Raw genomic sequence first — 17,243 nt, forward strand, 5'->3', positions numbered from 1 at the left:
GCCTCAAACTCACTACATGGAGCCTTGAACTCCTGACCCTGCGGGTATGTGTCCCCAGAGCGGGCTCCCTGCTCCTACTACTCCTAAGGCCTTCATATCGAGACCTGCGTCCCTGCTGAAGATGACAGTCATGGAGAGCGGTATGGATAGGCTGTCCTGACTTAACAGGGACCCAGCAGGGTAGTACGGGAGCAGCAGACTCTCAGAGTGTGAGGTGAGAAAGAACGTGATGTTGATAACAACTGCGCCTGGTCGGGTGAGTGTAGGTGAGACAAACACATGCAAGGAAAATGCAACTTACAAAACCAACCATGGGGCAGGCATAATGTTCCTGTAAAGAAAGTACCAGAGCAGAAGGATTCATAGCAAGTCCCACCTAGCATTAGAGGAAAGACAATTCCAGTTTTCTTTTGTTTCTGATGTATGATTGCTCTGTCTGCATGTATGCCTACAGGTCAGAAGAGGATATCTAGATCCAGCTATAGATGGTTGTGAGCCACCATGTGGTTGCTGGGAATTGAACTCAGAACCTCTCAGGGTAGCCAGTGCTCCTAATGACTGATTCATCTCTTCAGCCCAACAGTTTCAGTTTTAACTGTTTTCAGATAATATAGAAACAGTCCCAATGTAGTCTCTGAAACAACCGTATGTTATTACTAAAACCTGACAGAGGCAGAAAGAAAACTACAGACTAATTTCAGAAACAAAATATTAGTAAAAAAGCATAATAATATTGAAATTATCCAGAAATAATACAGAAAGTCAGTTGATATAACTGATATATAAAAAATATGGAAAAGACAAAACAAACGATATCCCAATTAAAAAATGTTAGGTGTTGGAGAGATGGCTCAGCGGTTAAGATCACTTGCTGCTCCTTCACAGGACCCAAATTTGATTTCCAATACCTACATGGTAGCTCACAACTGCATCTAACTTCAGTTCTAGCAGATTCAACACCCTCTTCTGGCCTCAGGGTCACCCATACACATATGCATGCACACACATGCAGACATAAACATATATGCACATAAATAAAAATAAATCTTAAAAACAACTTTTAAAAATGTTAGAAAGCCTAGCCGGCTGGTGCTTCATCTTTGTAAGGGAGGACTGCCACGAGTTCTAGGCCAGCCTGGTCTATGTAGGGAGTTCGTTGTCAGGCACGGATATATAGTAAGAACCTAGCTCAAAGCAAACAAGAAATCGATATTCTTCAAAAAACTATCAACAAACAAAAAATAAAAACAACTTTAAGCACATCACATATAGCTGGGCATAGCGACACAAGCTTATAATCCCAGAACGCGAGAACCAGATGTAAGAGGACTCAGTACTGTAGCATGTAATACCCTAAATTGATTTTTTAAAAAATATTTATTTATTTATTATGTATACAATATTCTGTCTGTAGGCCAGAAGAGGGCACCAGACCTCATTACAGATGGTTGTGAGCCACCATGTGGTTGCTAGGAATTGAACTCAGGACCTTTGGAAGAGCAGGCAATGCTCTTAACCTCTGAGCCATCTCTCCAGCCCCCCACATTGATTTTTATAATCAGTCAAATCCCATTATTACACATAAAATATAGGTGTGCGTGTGTGCTGAGCTGATTTTAAGTTTTTAAGAACATTCAAAGGGATAAGAACAACAGTCAATCTAGAGAAGGTGGAGGATTTACACGGCCAGATATCAAGTTTACTGTAAATTCAACTAATTAATTCAGGCTGCAACAATTAAGCCCAGGATTACACTAGTAGATCAGGCACATAGAGCAGACCCCAGCTATACATCAACACATCAACAGTCAGTATATGTCAGTGGCAAGGAGGCCATTGAAGGTGCATCGGCTTCCATAAATGGTGCTGAGAAAATCGGACACTCAGTCGAGGAAATATATCATCAAACCATTCACAAAAAGCAATTCCTTATAGGTAAAAGAACAATTAGAAAGTCTCTTTAGAAAAATACTCCAGGGGAATAGCTTCATGACCTGGAGGTGTGCACAGAAAGGCAAATCAAGGTTTTAAAAGAAGGGTTTCAAAAGCATAACGTACACTTTGATTTAAAGTTCATAAGGCAAACTAAGCTGTATCATTTAAGGATGCCAACATGCATGGCAAACCCGTCTGGCAACAGCAAGAAAGTATTACAACAGGAGGCAGGATGGTTCCTGGGGGAAGGGAGGTCCCATAATGTGGGCTCCCGCTAGGCATTGTTTCCGGGATCCTTCACACTGCATGTGTCTTGGACATTCTTCAGAACTAGTGAGTTTTTAGAGGTTGTTTTGTTTTCTTTTTAAAGAAAACCCATTTTGGGGGCTTGAGGGTTCAGGTTCTGGGTCCCTCATTCTGGTACCTGTACTTTATCTTCTGTATTTTCAAAGAGAGATTTTTCAGAACCAGGTTCCTCGTGGTCTCCTTGCCCAGCTCCCAGCCTTTCCACTGCAGCTCCTCGGCCACCTCGATGCCCCACACCACCCTCTTCTTCACGTCATTTTGTTTCTTGATGAATATTTTCCTGGCCAGGGGACTTGTGAGCTGTCCAGGCAGCAAGAAAAGGAGAAGAGGCAAAGCCAATCAGTGGGAATAGGAGGCTAAGACTCAGAAAACAGACGAAGATGCCCCATTTCCATCCCGCCTTTAGCACCTAAGGGATGATGTCATCCCTTACTCTGGGGTGTGGACTAGGGAGAAAATGGAGTTCAGCCTCATCACATCCAAAGTTACTGCAACTGTTTAGTCACAGAAGTCCCAGCATGAGGCCTTACCTGAGCTGCCCTGTCTAACTACTCCATCAGGTTTGCAGAGGGAGGTCTTGGCTGCTGGGTCCTGTCCCTTGGGCATCCTCAGGCACCTCTTCCTCAGGGGCCTTCACTTTCTTCTCTTTCTTAACCTGCCCTGCTTCCCAGAAGCCTTTCCTAGCCTGAATCGTCCACCCCAGGCACTTCCCCAGAAGGCAGGACATTCCACAGCTCCATCACCAGACCTCCAACTGGCTACCGGAGCAGAGAAAGGAGCCAAGTGGCCTGTGACCAACTCCCACCAAGACCTTCTGGGACAGCTTAAGTGCTGCTTAAGACTCAGTGTGCCAGTGTTTCCCTGACTGTAACAGAAAAAAAACCTAACACATCACTTTTTTCATTGATCCCTATCACTTATCTAGCTGAGGAGAGAGTGGGGCTGAACCCCTTAGGCAGTAAAGTGGAGGACGGGTAAACTGGATACCTCTTCCTGCCACGGTCATTGCCATGAACACTCAACTCACTTACTGCCTTTTTATCTTTGACCAGTTATTATTTATTTGTTGTTGCATAACACAAGATGGAGTCATTCATTTAGCAAATATTTGATTGCCAGGCACTGTGCGAGGTGCTTGGGCTAGGATGGTGAACAAGACGTACAAATCCCTTCTCTCTGGAGATTACTAAGAACATGAGATGGCGAATATACTTCCTTTCCCTGATTGCCTATGGAGGAAGGAGGCACAGGAGAGGAAGAGCAATCCCTTATCAAAATCAATTAGTGCATCAGACAGGATTCGACCAGAAGTAAGGAGCCGCTCTAGTGCTCAATCAGGGGGCTCAGGCTCAAGGGACAAACTGGGGAACTGAGTTTGCTTACTGGGCAAACACGAGGAACTGGGTTCAGATCCCCAGCACGCATGTAAAAGTTGATTGCAGTGGCATGTGCTTTTATCCCTAGTACTGGGGAGGGGTGAGGGCTGGGGATTTGGAGACAGGCAGATCTCAGGGGCTGGCTAGACCATCTAGCCAAACTGACAGGCCCCAGGTTCAGTGAGAGAACTTCTCAAAATGTAAGGTGGAGAGTGAGAGGGGATGACACCTGATAGTAACTTCTGGCTTCCACACAAGCCCACATAGACAAGTACACACACACACACACACACACACACACACACACACACACACACACATACACACACACCAAAAAACAAACAAACAAAAAACCCAAAAACACATGCACGCACTACTAATACAATACATAGTCAAGGACAGTGAAAGAAACCTCAGGTTATCAACATCAGTAAATGCTCAGCAGGACTGGAGAGAGAGCTCAGAAGTTAACGCCCTTGAGCTCCAGCAGAGGACCGAGTGCCCACCTGTACTCTAGTCGTCCCAGGGCTCCATCTCGGGAGGGTGGGTGCCGGAGCATGTATGGGATAGTCAGTCCCTCAGAGACTCACCCTGCCGTCCTGTCACAATGCCCCACAAGGTCTTGCTATGCTTGAGCCACCATCCTGAGCAGATGCTCACCTGGGTAGTGACACTGCTGCTTGCCAGGGTGCTAGCACTCAGGAATGACCCATCGTTCACAGTGTAGTCTCCGCTGTCTCTGGGCCTCATGGTTGGGCTGGAGTTTGCCTGGATGAGCATCTAGCCAAGCCAGAAATTTCCACCAGATCCACATACGAGTCCGGAGCTGGGAGGGCAGCAGAGGAAGAACGTGAAGAAGAGGGTTGATGGAGGAGACTCACCAGAGTCGAGAAGGAGGACAGGTGTGATCTTTATTCTGAACAGAGCTCGCAGGTGGCACCATAAGTGAGGCTGAACACAAGGTCCAGAGCTTTGCTCAGTGACCTGAAGTGCCGCTCAAGAGACCACACACAAGGGGCTGGAGAGATGGCTCAGTGGTTAAGAGCATTGCCTGCTCTTCCTAAAGGTCCTGAGTTCAATTCCCAGCAACCATATGGTGGCTCACAACCATCTGTAATGAGATCTGGTGCCCTCTCTGGCCTGCAGGCACACATGTAGGCAGATATTGTATGCATAATAAATGAATAAATATTTTTTTTAAAAAAAGAGACCACACGCAAGGGTTCGGGGCCATGTTCTTCCATGGCCACACGTGACATGACCCAGTGTTTTAGCTTGCCTTCTACTGCTGCGATAGACACCATGACCAAAGAGCAACTTAGAAAGGAAAGGGTTCATTTTATCTTACAACTCCCAGGAAAGTCAGGGCAGGAAGTTAAGGCAGGAATCTGGAGGCAGGAACTGAAGCAGGAACAATAGAGGAACACTACTGGCTTGCTCTCCATGGTTTACTCACCTTGCTGGTTAGTTGGTCAGTTAGTTAGTTAGTTAGTTAGTTAGTTTAAGCTCTGACTGGCTAGAAAATTGCTTTGAAGACCAGGCTGGACTTGAGCTCTCAGAGATCTGCCTGCCTCTGCCTCCTCACAGATTAAAAGAGTGGGCTTTCATACTAAACAGTATATCTTATTTTTAAGATTTTTATTTTTGGCTGGGTGGTGGTGGTGCACACCCTTAATTCCAGCACTCGAGAAGCAGAGACAGGCAGATCTTTGTGAGTCTGAGACCAGCCTGGTCTACAAAGCTAGTTCTAGGACAACCAAGGCTACACAAAGAGACCCTGTCTCAAAAAAAAAAAAAAGATTTTTATTTTTGTGTGTGTGTGTGTATGTGTGTGTGTGTGTGTGTGTGTGTATGTGTGTGTGTGTGTGTGTGTCATGTGCATACGGGTACTGGTGGAAGTCGGGGATGGGTATCCATCTCCTGGATCTGGTGTTACAGGCAGTTGTGAGTCACCTAATATGTGTGTGTGTTGGGAACTGAATTCTTACCACTGAACCATCTCTCCAGCCCAGGGTATTTTATGTTCAGTTTCTCAATTCAGACCATGTAAATTTCAAAATGCTCAGTAGTTACAGTTGGCTAGTGGCTACCACACTGGACAGCAAAGCTGGAGTACTTATTGTGAACGTATCTGTATATTTTACACTGCTCAGTACCCTTTTCACTTCTTTAAAGAACAATCTCAATATCTAAAATAGTATCAATTTGGGGTGGCCATCTACGGAGAGCTAATGGGTAAGGCAGTATTGATTGCAAGAGTTGGAACAGGTATTTTAATCCTTAAAACTGTTTATGATTTATGATTACACATCACTTGCTCCCCCCTCCCTTTTTTGATTTTTTGTGGCAAGGTTTCTCTGTATAACCCTGGCACTTGCTCTGTAGACCAGGCTGGCTGGCCTCAGACTCAGAGATCTGCCTGCCTCTGACTCCTGAGTTCTGGGATTAAAGGAGTGTATCACTGACTGACTGTGACTTGCCTCTTATTTAACCTAAAAATCTCCCTCTTCAAGTTGGTGGTTAAGTGCCTCGCGCTATAATGTATTCAGATTCAACAATCTCATGATCACCTTTACAGTTTACACACTTCCTGCAGACACACGGGAAAGTCTCTATTGTCTCGTATGTTCATAGAGGATTCCCCAGCAGTTGGGGGAACAATCTCTGTCCCTGCCTTCATCCCATCCATTCATTCACAGAGCATTTACTGAACACTTACTACACAGCCTGCATTCTGCTAGATATGGGACAAAACAAGGAAGTTCCTATTTCCAACTATAAAGTGGGTGTTCATTCAGTCAGGATCCAAGAAATGCACCCTGGGTGTGGGGAGCAGAGTTGTTACTTTTCTGTCGTTCTATTCCCTGATCTCTCAAGCATCAGGAGAGTCAACAGACAGTTCCTGCCTCAACTCTCTGAAAGTCCCTGCGCAACATCACACCAATCTGTCTCTGAAAGGCTAGAGAAAAGATGAACGGAAATTCATCTGGACCAGAAAAGTGGTCCAGCCGGGACTTCAGGGAGTGAGCACGGAGCCTATTGAAGACAAATGGGGTCATTCCCAACATTTCGCAGTGAAAAGACGGTGCAGTTGTGGGAATCTTGCTGCTTTGCATTTTTGCTTTTGTTTTAAACCAAATGTCTAGTTTCAAAGTGGGGGAAAAGATATTATCAGCTTCTTTTATTTTCTTAATTTCCGATCTTAAAATTTTTCAAAATGACAGGCAGAAAAACGGGGATGGAAGGGTGGGTGTTGCCAAGTATAGTTTGGTAAGAACTGGGCAAAACAAAGGAAACAAAATATACTTAGAGGGTTTCTCCACGTTTCCCTGATCCCGCGTCTAATTAATCTCGCCCATGACGAAAAGGTTTTCTAAAGACCCGCCGAGATTTCCCGGAGAAGGGGGTCTCGGTACACATACATTCCTTTACACTTACTTTTCTCGGCTGAGCTCCAACGTTCAGAACTCACGCTGCCGCCATGCTGACATCTCCATAGATACGGGACGCAAGGGACACAGCGTCTCCTGGTATCCCAGGGCAACGACGGCAACCCAAAAGAGTCAAGATTCAGAGAAAGCAAACGAGCACACTTTTTTCCTTTTCATTTCTTTTCTTTATTTTCCCTTTTTTTCTTTGCTTTTCTTCCTCCTTTTCATCTTTTTCTTTTTTCTTTTCTTTTTCTTTTTTCCATTCTCCTTCTTTTCCTTCTCCTTCTCCTTTTTCTTCTTTTTCGGTGATGGGTATCAATTAAATCTTTGAGTATCACTAAGCTACACCCTGACTTATTGCTGCCCAAGTTAAGTCTCGCTAATGTTCAGTCTTGACCCTCAGACATTCCCCTCTGCAGTAGCTACTGTGATCTTCCAGTCCCGACAAAGTAAAAGTGATTCTCCTAATTTTCAAGACGTCCTGGCAATCACTACTTCAGTTGACATCCATATTCATATGTTGTTGTTGGACTCACTCAGTACCTGAATGGGAGTCTTTCCTAATCTCTTGGGGTAGACATTGTTTCTCATAGGGAGCATCATTTCCTATGACCACAACTGTTTGGTTGAAAACAGCCCCTGGTTATTTCTTACTGCGGAGTGATTTGTAAATGCGTTCCTTCTGCTGGGAAAGAGAATGTCTTTGGCATTTTTTTCCAGGGTATCTTCTGGTCCACGATCAAGGAGAATTAGCTCGTTTGAAGAGAGACAAAAGTTAGTGTATGAAGACATTCTCACCTAGAGTAGGGATTTTTGGAAGATCGACTGTGCATTGGTGTGCACGCTGGGAGAAAGGTCTCACTGGGTGAAGACTCCATAGACAAAGCTGAGAATCTCAAAGTTCATTCTTTGGCAATTAAACATGTTTTACTGCCTGAACAATGAACCCACTTCTCAGAATGAAAAGGGTGTGATATAGTTATAGAGGGAGAGCCTAGACAGCTGGGGGCAAACCCAGAAAATAAACTTGCAGTTTGGAGGATGGGGCTTCAGTTACGTAAGGTGGAAGCCGGACTGAAGTGGCATAGTGACCTGAGTTGGCTGGGAGATCACATGACCAGAGGAGAGTGGAGTGCTGAAAGGGCGGGCCAGGAGCCAGTCCGAGGAAACCTGGAGTTTTCTTGGGATTAAGGAATGGGGAACTCAGTGAGTGTTTTACTGGCTTTAACGGGATTCTCAGAATAAAAAGCCTGTACTTTGGACATGGTGACCTTGATGCTGTTTGGAGTTCCTATAATGATTTCTTTTTTGTTTTTCCTCAAGTTCTTTTTTAATCAACCTGACTCAGCTGGACTTTATGGATTTAAAAAAAAAAAAAAAGAGGAGCCTTTTCATACTTAAGCCAGAAAGAAATCCAGAGCACTGACCCTTGAAGCAGGATTTGGTGGGGACCTTAGGGACCCCAATAAGAAAAAGCTGGTGACGAAGTCAGACTTCTTCCGAGCCATGTGTCCTTCAGTCTTCACTCATGAGAAACTTTTTCCCAGAATCCCGTCTGTTTATAACTTGGTGAAGTCTGAGCTGGGATGAAGAAAGGATACAGAGTCTCTTGTCAGCAGGCCCTGTTTCTGTGGAATTTTAACTGGCTCCTGGGAGCTCTGCAGAGTGACCTCAACTGGTGTGGGGACTCCCAAGGAGAGGTCCCCGCCTACTGGACTTTGCTCAGCAAGGTGAATAACCTGGAAAGGTATGGTCAGGCTCTGGGCGTGAGTGGAGGGAAGCGGAAGCTGGAGTTGTGTTGGAAGTCCCCTTCTTGGAGCTCAGAGTCTCCGGAAGATAACAGGTGTGGGGTCCCAGGGGTCATGCGCTCCCCAGGCCCGCAGACATGGCTTCTGTTTGTTTCAAGGCTGTGGATGAAAGTGAATGATGATTCAGGAAACTGATAAGGACCAAAATGTTGGAAAAAGAATGTGTGGGAGACTTAAAATCTTTGTCTGAAACCTGAGGTTGGGGGACAAAGCACATTTAGCAAGTTAGACTTCACTGCGTACACAATATTCATATACTAAGCTTGCTTCCCAAGTGTCTTCTCACCACCTCCCCCGGGACTAGAGAAGATTCTGGACTGGGGAATCAGACAGGCCTGGGATTAACCTTTATTATTTTCTGGTTGTAAAGCTTTGAAAAAGTCACATGGTCTCTCGGAGCCTCGATTTCCTTATCTATTTGTTGTGGATAATTTTTTTTTTTCTCTTTCGTTTGTAGAAACAGGTTCTTGTTTTGTAGACCAGGCCTACCTCTGCATCAGCCTCCAGGGTTCTAGGCATTTGACACAAAGACTTTGTTGATTAACTTTCAAAGCAGAGTGTGAAGATTGATTAAGTATGTGAAAACAATGGATGAACACTTTCTCCCCACCCCTCTGATCTCCATAAATAAGCCACCCAGCTTTCTGCACACCTTCAAGCTCTCTCTCTCTTTCTCTTTTCTTTCTTTTTCCTTCCTTCCTTCCTTTCTTCCTTGCTTCCTCCTTCTTTCCTTTCCCTTTCTTTTCTCTTTCTTTCTTTCTTTCTTTCTTTCTTTCTTTCTTTCTTTTTTATAGTTTCATTTTTTTTTCGAGACAAGGTTTCTCTATATAACAGTCCTGGCTGTCCTGGAATTCACTTTGTAGACCAGGCTGGCCTTGAACCCACAGAGATCCGCCTACCTCTGCCTCCTGGGTGCTGGAATTAAAGGCGTGTACCACCATGCCTGGCCTCACCTTTCCTCTCTACCAGCCTCGGCTTCTCTGTAGTGTGTTTTCTCCTTTCCGCATCCCCCTCCTCTGTTTCTTTAGGACTTGGGCTGTTTTGCTGTGCTGAGGTAGGCAAAGCCAAACACGGGTACCTAAGTGCCAGGAGATGCGCTGCTGACCAATGGACAAGTCCACTCAGCCCTTAGAGATGAAAGGGCTGCCCTTCCAAAGCCGAGGGGGGTGGAGGCTAAGGTATTAGTTACATTTCTCACTGTTGTGACAAAACACCTAATAGATAGGATTTAAAGGAGGAAGAATTTGTTTGGGCTCAATATTTGAGAGGGTGTAGTCCAGCATGGCTGGGAAGGCAGGGCAGAGTTCATGGCAGGAGGGCATGTGTTTGGGACGCCTCACAACTTGACACGTCAGGAAGCAAAGAAGAAGTCGTGCTAGCACTACACTCTCTGGCCTTCTTCTTTTCCCCCTTTTATTCAGGCTGGACCTCCAGCTCATGGGACGATATCGCCCACATTCAGAGTGAACCTTTCTTACTCAGTTAATCTCGCTGTAAACACCCTCATAGACATGCCCAGAGGTGTGTCTCCTAGAGGAATCAGTCAAGCTGACAATGAGGATTAACCATTACAGCTGTCATATGATATGAGAATTTAAAAGAAAGAGTTTCAATCTGTTTAGGACTAACTTGGGGGTTTCTGGCTTTTCTAGGCAGACCTCATTGCCTCCTAGACAGCTTTGTCCCCACACCTATCCTTTAAACTGCCACAGAGTAGAAAGTTACATAGCCAAGAGTAAGGGAACAGGGGCAAAAAAATCAATCCCATCATATTTAATTTTTTAAAAAAGATTTATTTAGTTATATGTGTACAGTGTTCTATCTGCATGTATCCTACAAGCCAGAAGAGGTGCCAGATCTCATTACAGATGGTTATAAGTTACCATGTGGTTACTGGGAATTGAACTCAGAATATCTGAAAGAGCAGCCAGTGCTCTTAAATGCTGAGCCATCTCTCTAATCCTTCATCTTTAAACTCTCCAGGTGGTGGTGGCACATGCCTTTAATCCCAGTACTTGGCAGGCAGATGCTGGCAGATCTCTGTGAGTTCAAGGCCAGCCTGGTCTACAGAGCGAGTTCCAGGACAGGCTCCGAATCTACAGAGAAACCCTATCATGAATCCCTACCCCCAAAGAAAAGAAAAAGAAAAAAATTAAGCTCAAGTCTTGGTTACATCTTTCTCTTTGATTTTTGGGGGCTTTCTTGTTTGGTTGGTTTTTGCCTGTTTGTTTGTTTTTGAAACAGGGTTTCTCCTGGTTGTCCAGGAGATCACTCTGTAGACCAAGTTGACCTTGAACACAGAGATGCACTTGCCTCTGTTATCTAAGTACTGGGAATAAAGGCACGCATCGCCGCTGCGTGGCTGGCTCCATCTTTCAACAGCTGAACAACGTCAGACAGATTGTAAAGCCTCTCTTTGCTCGCCTGTAAAACTGGAACAAGTGGGAGTTGTATTCAAAATGCTTAACACACGGCAAGGTGTAGACACTGGATTTTGCAGAAGAAGCATCGTCTTTAGCTAGAACAGTGTCCTCGAGCCCACATTGTGCCAGGTCTTGACCCTTTACTTTTTGGGCCATGGAAGAGAGTCTGGGCATGTGGGAGGAAGACAGGGAGACCAAGCTTGGTGGGGAGTTCAGTCAATGGCCAGTAAAGCTATACTATACTAGTTCAACTCAGTCTTGGGCACAAATTCTTACCTTACCAGCAACTGTACACCTAGGACTTTATTTCAACATGAAGTTCCTCAGATGTAAGTGATGGGATTGAGTTCATATTTAGTTTGATGAGCCCAGGCTCCTTCCTAAACACTACACTCACCATCCTCTTAAGGATACCCTTCTTCAGTTTCTTTTATGCTTTGGGGACTTGGAGTTAGGAAAGCGAAGCTAGGAAGCAGAAGGAAAGAGGAAGGGGGTTAGCCAGGACTACCGGAGCTGTCCGTGGTGCTGGTGCCTCAAGTAAGCATGGAACCGGAGGGCCAGGAGAAGACCCTGTGGGCGGAAAGGGGAGAAGTTAAATGTGACAGGTCCTCTGCCAATGATGAGGATCAATAAGTGGAGACCTTAGATTTGAGGGACTTCATGCTGCAATAAAGACATGACAGTTGACTTCCTTTGAACGTGAAGGTCCTCTTGGGCCAAGATGGGGAAAGAGCTCACTTGTGATTGGTCCACAAGATTCTGCCTTCATTAGATTTTTGTTTAACCATGCCAGTTTGGTGCTGTTAACCTTGATCTCTTTGTTGAAGTGGTGTTTGCCAGAATTTTCCAGTATAAAGTTGTGATTTTATCTATGTGGTGATGGTGCATGCCTTTCATCCCAGCACTTGGGATGTAGAGGCAGAGGCAGGTGGATCTCTGTGAGTTTGAGGCCATCCTGGTCTACAGACTGAGTTTTAGGACAGTCAGGATTATACAGACAAACCCTGTCTTAAAAAGCCAGAGAGAGAGAGAGAGAGAGAGAGAGAGAGAGAGAGAGAGAGAGAGAGATTAAAAAAAACTGGAATTGGATGGGCAAGATTGCTCAGTGGGTAAAGCCTTTGCTGTCCAAGTCTGGCAATTCAAGTTCAATGCCCGGAACCACATTAGAATGATGTCCCTGATGACACACTCCCATGGCTGACAGTTGCTGCAGTCTGTTGGTGAAGAGCTTTGTTAGGCCATGAACCGAACACCCAGATCTAGGGAGAACTAAAAAGAAGCTGAACAGTCATTTCTTACTTTTTAGAAGTCACTTAGCTTCAGCCCAGCCCCTGCCTTTCCTGAGCATGGGGAAGAGCAAAGAACTTGTGAATGTATTTTAAGCACCCCACACCTTATCTTGGGTTCCCCCACAGCATTAAGTCATTCCTCCTCCAGCGTCACCTTTCTCTAACAGGGTTATAGCCACTCCTGGACTCATCAGGTCCTTTAGTTTGTGACCAGGAGTACCTTCTACTACCTCTAAGACGGATACATCAGCCCACCTCCCTAGCTTTCTACTGCAGGAAGCCTCTGATCTCGGCGCTGCTATTGCATTTGGGAAAACAACTTCACCTCTCTGGGCCTTCATTTCTTCGTGTGCAAAGGAGGAAGTAGCAATAGCCTCACTGGTGTTTAGGGCTGGAAGCAGGGGTGTGAATAGCATATCTAGAACACTTGACCTTTGGGAAGAGTTCCTGATTGAAAGAAGTGAATACAAGCAAAGTGCTTTTGCTTTGGGAACCTAATTTTATTCGTCTCTGAAACAGGTATACTAATTCTCCTATTCTGTTTCCCTGTGGGATGACAGAGGTGTTTATAAAGGGGCTACAGGTAGGACTACAAAGAGGACAAACACACCCTGACTTGGATAGAAAGGCCCCGCGTCTCTGCCTAAGCTGCGTGTGTACGTGCGTGCGAGGCAGTGGGTGTGGCTCAAAGCAGTGCAGCACACGGGGCTGGGCTGCTATCTACCCAAAGAGGCCCTTATCAGATCTGGGCTGGCCAGGTTCAACCTGAGAAACAAAGAGGCTTTGAGAAGCTGACTGGGGTGTGGGATGTGAGGCTGAGCCCCAGCAGGTGCAGCCATCCAGAGGCCAGAGGGCATGGGATGGTGGGAGCTGTCACCCCTGAGAGGTTTATCTGGACAGGGGCACCCTCTGGAGTGAGAAATAGGGCTTGTGTTCTTCCTTATAGAGAGAACCAGTGCTCTTTGGGAAGCTGTGCTGAGCATTCACATAGACTGTTAGCCCTGCCACAGTTTCCACTTCCTCACCCACATCCTTGCCCCCCTTTAGCTCCTGCTGTCACTTCCTCAGCCCCTGAGGGTGCCTTGAACCTCCCTTCCACACACTAGCTCCTGATGAGCCACTCACCTACCTTTGCCCAAGTAATGTAGGGCCATAAAGGCCCAGTCTTATGTATTTTTAACAGAATGGGCCTATTTCTGTTTTCACAGTGTTAGATCACCACCTAAAGAGCCATTGCTTGGTCTCCTCTCTGACCAACACAGGGTCTACCCACTGACAGAAGTCTTCCATTTGTGCAAGAGGAGAGGAGCGAGGCCCACTTGGCTTCCAATGAGCCATGCCCAGGATGATTTTGAAACAAGAGAAGAAGCTGCAGGAATGGCTGGGGCTGAGTACATTCAGAGAGACCCCAGCACAGACAGAAGTAGGTACCTAATTGCACTGGGCCTCTCTCACTGAAGGTAGTCTTCCCAGGCAGCTCTAGAGACCCCACACCTAGGAAGTCACCTAGTTTCATTTTGTGAACCCTGACACTTGAGATCTCACTATCTCCAGGTCTCCCCCCGGGACATGTGGACTTGAACCTGGGGACAGAGGGATAATCTAAGTGCCTTCCCCATGGACTCTCAATGCGCTATGAGAGTGCTATGGTTTGATCTCAAAATTCATGTATTATAAAATAACTCTCAGTGTATCTGCATCGAGAGATAGGACCTGTAAAAGTGATAAGATTGGGAGGGCTCCACTCCTGTGTGTGCATAAATAAATACCAGTATCCTGGAGATGGGTTAACCATTGCCAAGTGAATCCCCATGAGATGATGTGTTTTCCTTCCCTTCTTCATTTAGCTCTCAGCATTATGTCCTCAGATGGCACAGCACAGAAGCCCCCACCCCAAGACGCCAGCACCTTGATAGTGGATGCCCAACCCCAAAAACCATGAGGAGGAAATGGCTCTTCCTCACCAACTCTTGCACGGTGACACTAGATGAAGTAAGATGGAGTGGAAGTACAGGCAGAGAGAGTAGGAGCCTCGGGGGGGGGGGAGGGGTCTCATGTACCCAGGAATCCAGCTTTCGACAACAAGGAGACAGGTCTGTTTGAGAATGCCCTGAAAACCCTTTCGGGGCAGCCACTGAGGCCAAACAGTGCTGACGAGCCCCAAACTTCACTCTGGTCCTTTCCGGACCACCACGACCCATCTGCTCTTGACTTCAGTCTTTGGTTTTTGTTGCTTGAATATCTATATTCTGTCATCATTTTTCTAGCCCCATGGCCATTTCCCCAGTCCAAGTCACTTACCCTTCTGTCAGTTAGTGGACTCCCTGCTTCCACGCTACCCCTGCTAGTGTCTCTTCCATACAGAAGCCAGAGAAACTTTTGGAAACTCTGATCATGAGCCCCTCCCTGCTTTCAGCTCTCCAGGCCTTTTCGTTGACTCTAGGCCTTCCCCCACTGACTCCTGTTACCTTGGTAATCATTACCATTACCACTACTGTTAATTAATTAATTAATTAATTAGATTTTTTGAGGCAAGGTTCCTATGTAACTTTGGGGCCTGTCCCAGAATTAGCTTTTGTAGACCAGCCTGGCCTCAAACTCACAAAGATCTGCCTGCCTCTGCCTCCCGAGTGCTAGGATTGAAGGTGTGTGCCACCACTGCCCAGATATTATTTTAAATTTTTTATGTTTGTTTTCTCCCCTGCTCCATGGCCTCTGTCCCCCCCCCCCCCCCCGCCTTCCCCTTTCCTTCTCATTCTGTCCTCCACAGCCTGGAGAGCTACCTACTTTATGGATCCATGTTCTCCAACTGTCATTGTGACCTGGTCTACCAGATAGAAAGTCTCCCAGGAAAGAATGGGAAAGAAAATGGACAAGGACATCATAACGGCCCCCTCATATTTCTCATTGTACAAGACCTGTGACTCTTTTAGCCTGAAGAGATGGGTCTGTTCTAGATGTGCCAACACAGCAGACTCCCAGGCCTGGAATGCTAGGCGTGGCCTTCTAGAGTGGTCACAAGTTCACCCCAGGAAAAGAAAGCCTACGACCATGGTGGCCTGAGAAGGAAGCTAGAAGGATACAAGTCTTACTTCTGTCCCTTGCGGTGTCACCTCCAGTGTGCTAGAATTTGGAAAATGGCAATATTAGCATACACACCACATAGGTTGTTAGAAGCAGTAACTAGGCTGCACGGGTCAAGTCTGGAGTAATGCTTAGCAATAGTCTTCATCAGACGGCTGTCTGTGGGAACCTATGGCCCTGACCCCCAGGGCAAACTTATTGATTTGCTTGCTTGTTTATTTTGTGTCAAGGTCCTGTGTAGCCCTGCCTGGCCTGGAACTCCTAACAATCTTCTTGTTTTTGTCTCCTTCGTGCTAGAATGACAGGCTTGTGCCACCATGACCAGCTAATTATGTTTATGTGTTTTGTTTTCAAACAAGGTCTCAGGACATAGCCCAGATTGACTTCCGACTCACAATCCTTCTGCCCCAGCCTCCCAGGAGCTGGGTTGATGGGCAAGTGACACCCTGCTCAGCTTTGGAACATTGCTTTGTATTGTTTTCTTTTCCGACTTCCTTGCTGTTACCTGAACATCACTGCCTACTTCTCCTCACTGCCTACTTCTCCTCACTGCCTACTTCTCCTCACTGCCTACTTCTCCTCACTGCCTACTTCTCCTCAGTTGTCTGGCTTGGGCAGGAAAATCTGCCTTATGTGATAGGAACTGAAAATGAGGGGTACTTTTCTGTCTTGGCAATAAACTGAGCCTTCTCTAGACACCGCAGCCCTTCTGCGTGGTGGTGTGGTTTGGGACAGGAAATGTCCCCCCCACCCCGTGAAAACTCAGTAGCAGTTCTAACATTTTCCTTCGATGATGAACTCGTAGCCGAATAGGCTGTGAGAGGGTGAGACTCAGATGAAGGAAGTCACTGGGGGGTGGGTTCTTGAAGGGTGGGCCTTGACCCTAGACCTCTGTTTCCCAGATGTCATAGGAGGAGCAGTGGAGTTGGCTGGCCAGGAAATGAAACCTTAGAGACCGTGAGACAAAATAAACCATTTCTCTTGTTTTTTTTTTTTTTTTCTCTCAAGTATTTTCTCCTGGTGACAGGAAACAAACTGGCATCCACAGACCATCCTCCACGTGTGAGATATTTAAAAATTATTCCCTGGGCCTCACATCGGAGCTACGAAGACAGAAGCCTAGACGTCAATAGCAGCCTTTACACAAGCTGCCCAGGTAATGCTGATGGTTCACAGCTGCTGGTCTAGTGACCTCTGATTTGTCCAAGTTGTCAAAATGGGCCACCAAGAAAAATGAACTCCATAGAATCTTTTCAGTCCATTACCGATAGAAACGAGTTTAAAAGACAGGCCCATCCTGAGAAGGTTCAGGACAAACAGGGGGGCCACTTTCACTAGGACACAGTATCATGGTTCTGGGGGCATGGCATGGCCACAGATTAGTTTCCTCTGTTCTGTCTCTGGCACAGCCATGTTTAGGGAAAACAGTAGGTGAGCCCTTGCCCATACTCATCTGCCCAGTTAAAAAGAAAAGGCTTGTAGTGAGGCTAGGAGCTCTGAGGTTTGCCCTTAAAGGAAGGTTCCTAGACCACCCAGGCACGACCGCACCTAACTGTATACTGGCTCCACTCAGAATCCTGGATTCCATGGC

The 17,243-nt window shown here is 46.1% G+C and overlaps 1 protein-coding gene across 2 annotated transcripts in view; it reads right to left on the reverse strand.

Annotated features, from left to right (window-relative positions):
- The window catches only part of Cfap65 (cilia and flagella associated protein 65), a 33,736-nt gene extending 26,591 nt beyond the window's left edge, over positions 1 to 7,145 (reverse strand). For both annotated transcript variants that reach the window (XM_048459312.2, XM_048459311.2), the window contains exons 1-3: positions 7,056 to 7,145; positions 4,278 to 4,443; positions 2,360 to 2,541 (exon numbers count right to left, since the gene is read on the reverse strand). In XM_048459312.2, the coding sequence (XP_048315269.1) occupies positions 2,360 to 2,541; positions 4,278 to 4,397 (302 nt within the window). In that variant the 5' untranslated portion in view covers positions 4,398 to 4,443; positions 7,056 to 7,145. The remainder of the gene's footprint in view (positions 1 to 2,359; positions 2,542 to 4,277; positions 4,444 to 7,055) is intronic.
- Between the last annotated feature and the right edge of the window lie 10,098 nt (positions 7,146 to 17,243).

This window comes from Myodes glareolus, chromosome 1 (assembly GCF_982192425.1).
Source record: "Myodes glareolus chromosome 1, mMyoGla1.1, whole genome shotgun sequence".
NCBI classification, from domain to species: domain Eukaryota; kingdom Metazoa; phylum Chordata; class Mammalia; order Rodentia; family Cricetidae; genus Myodes; species Myodes glareolus.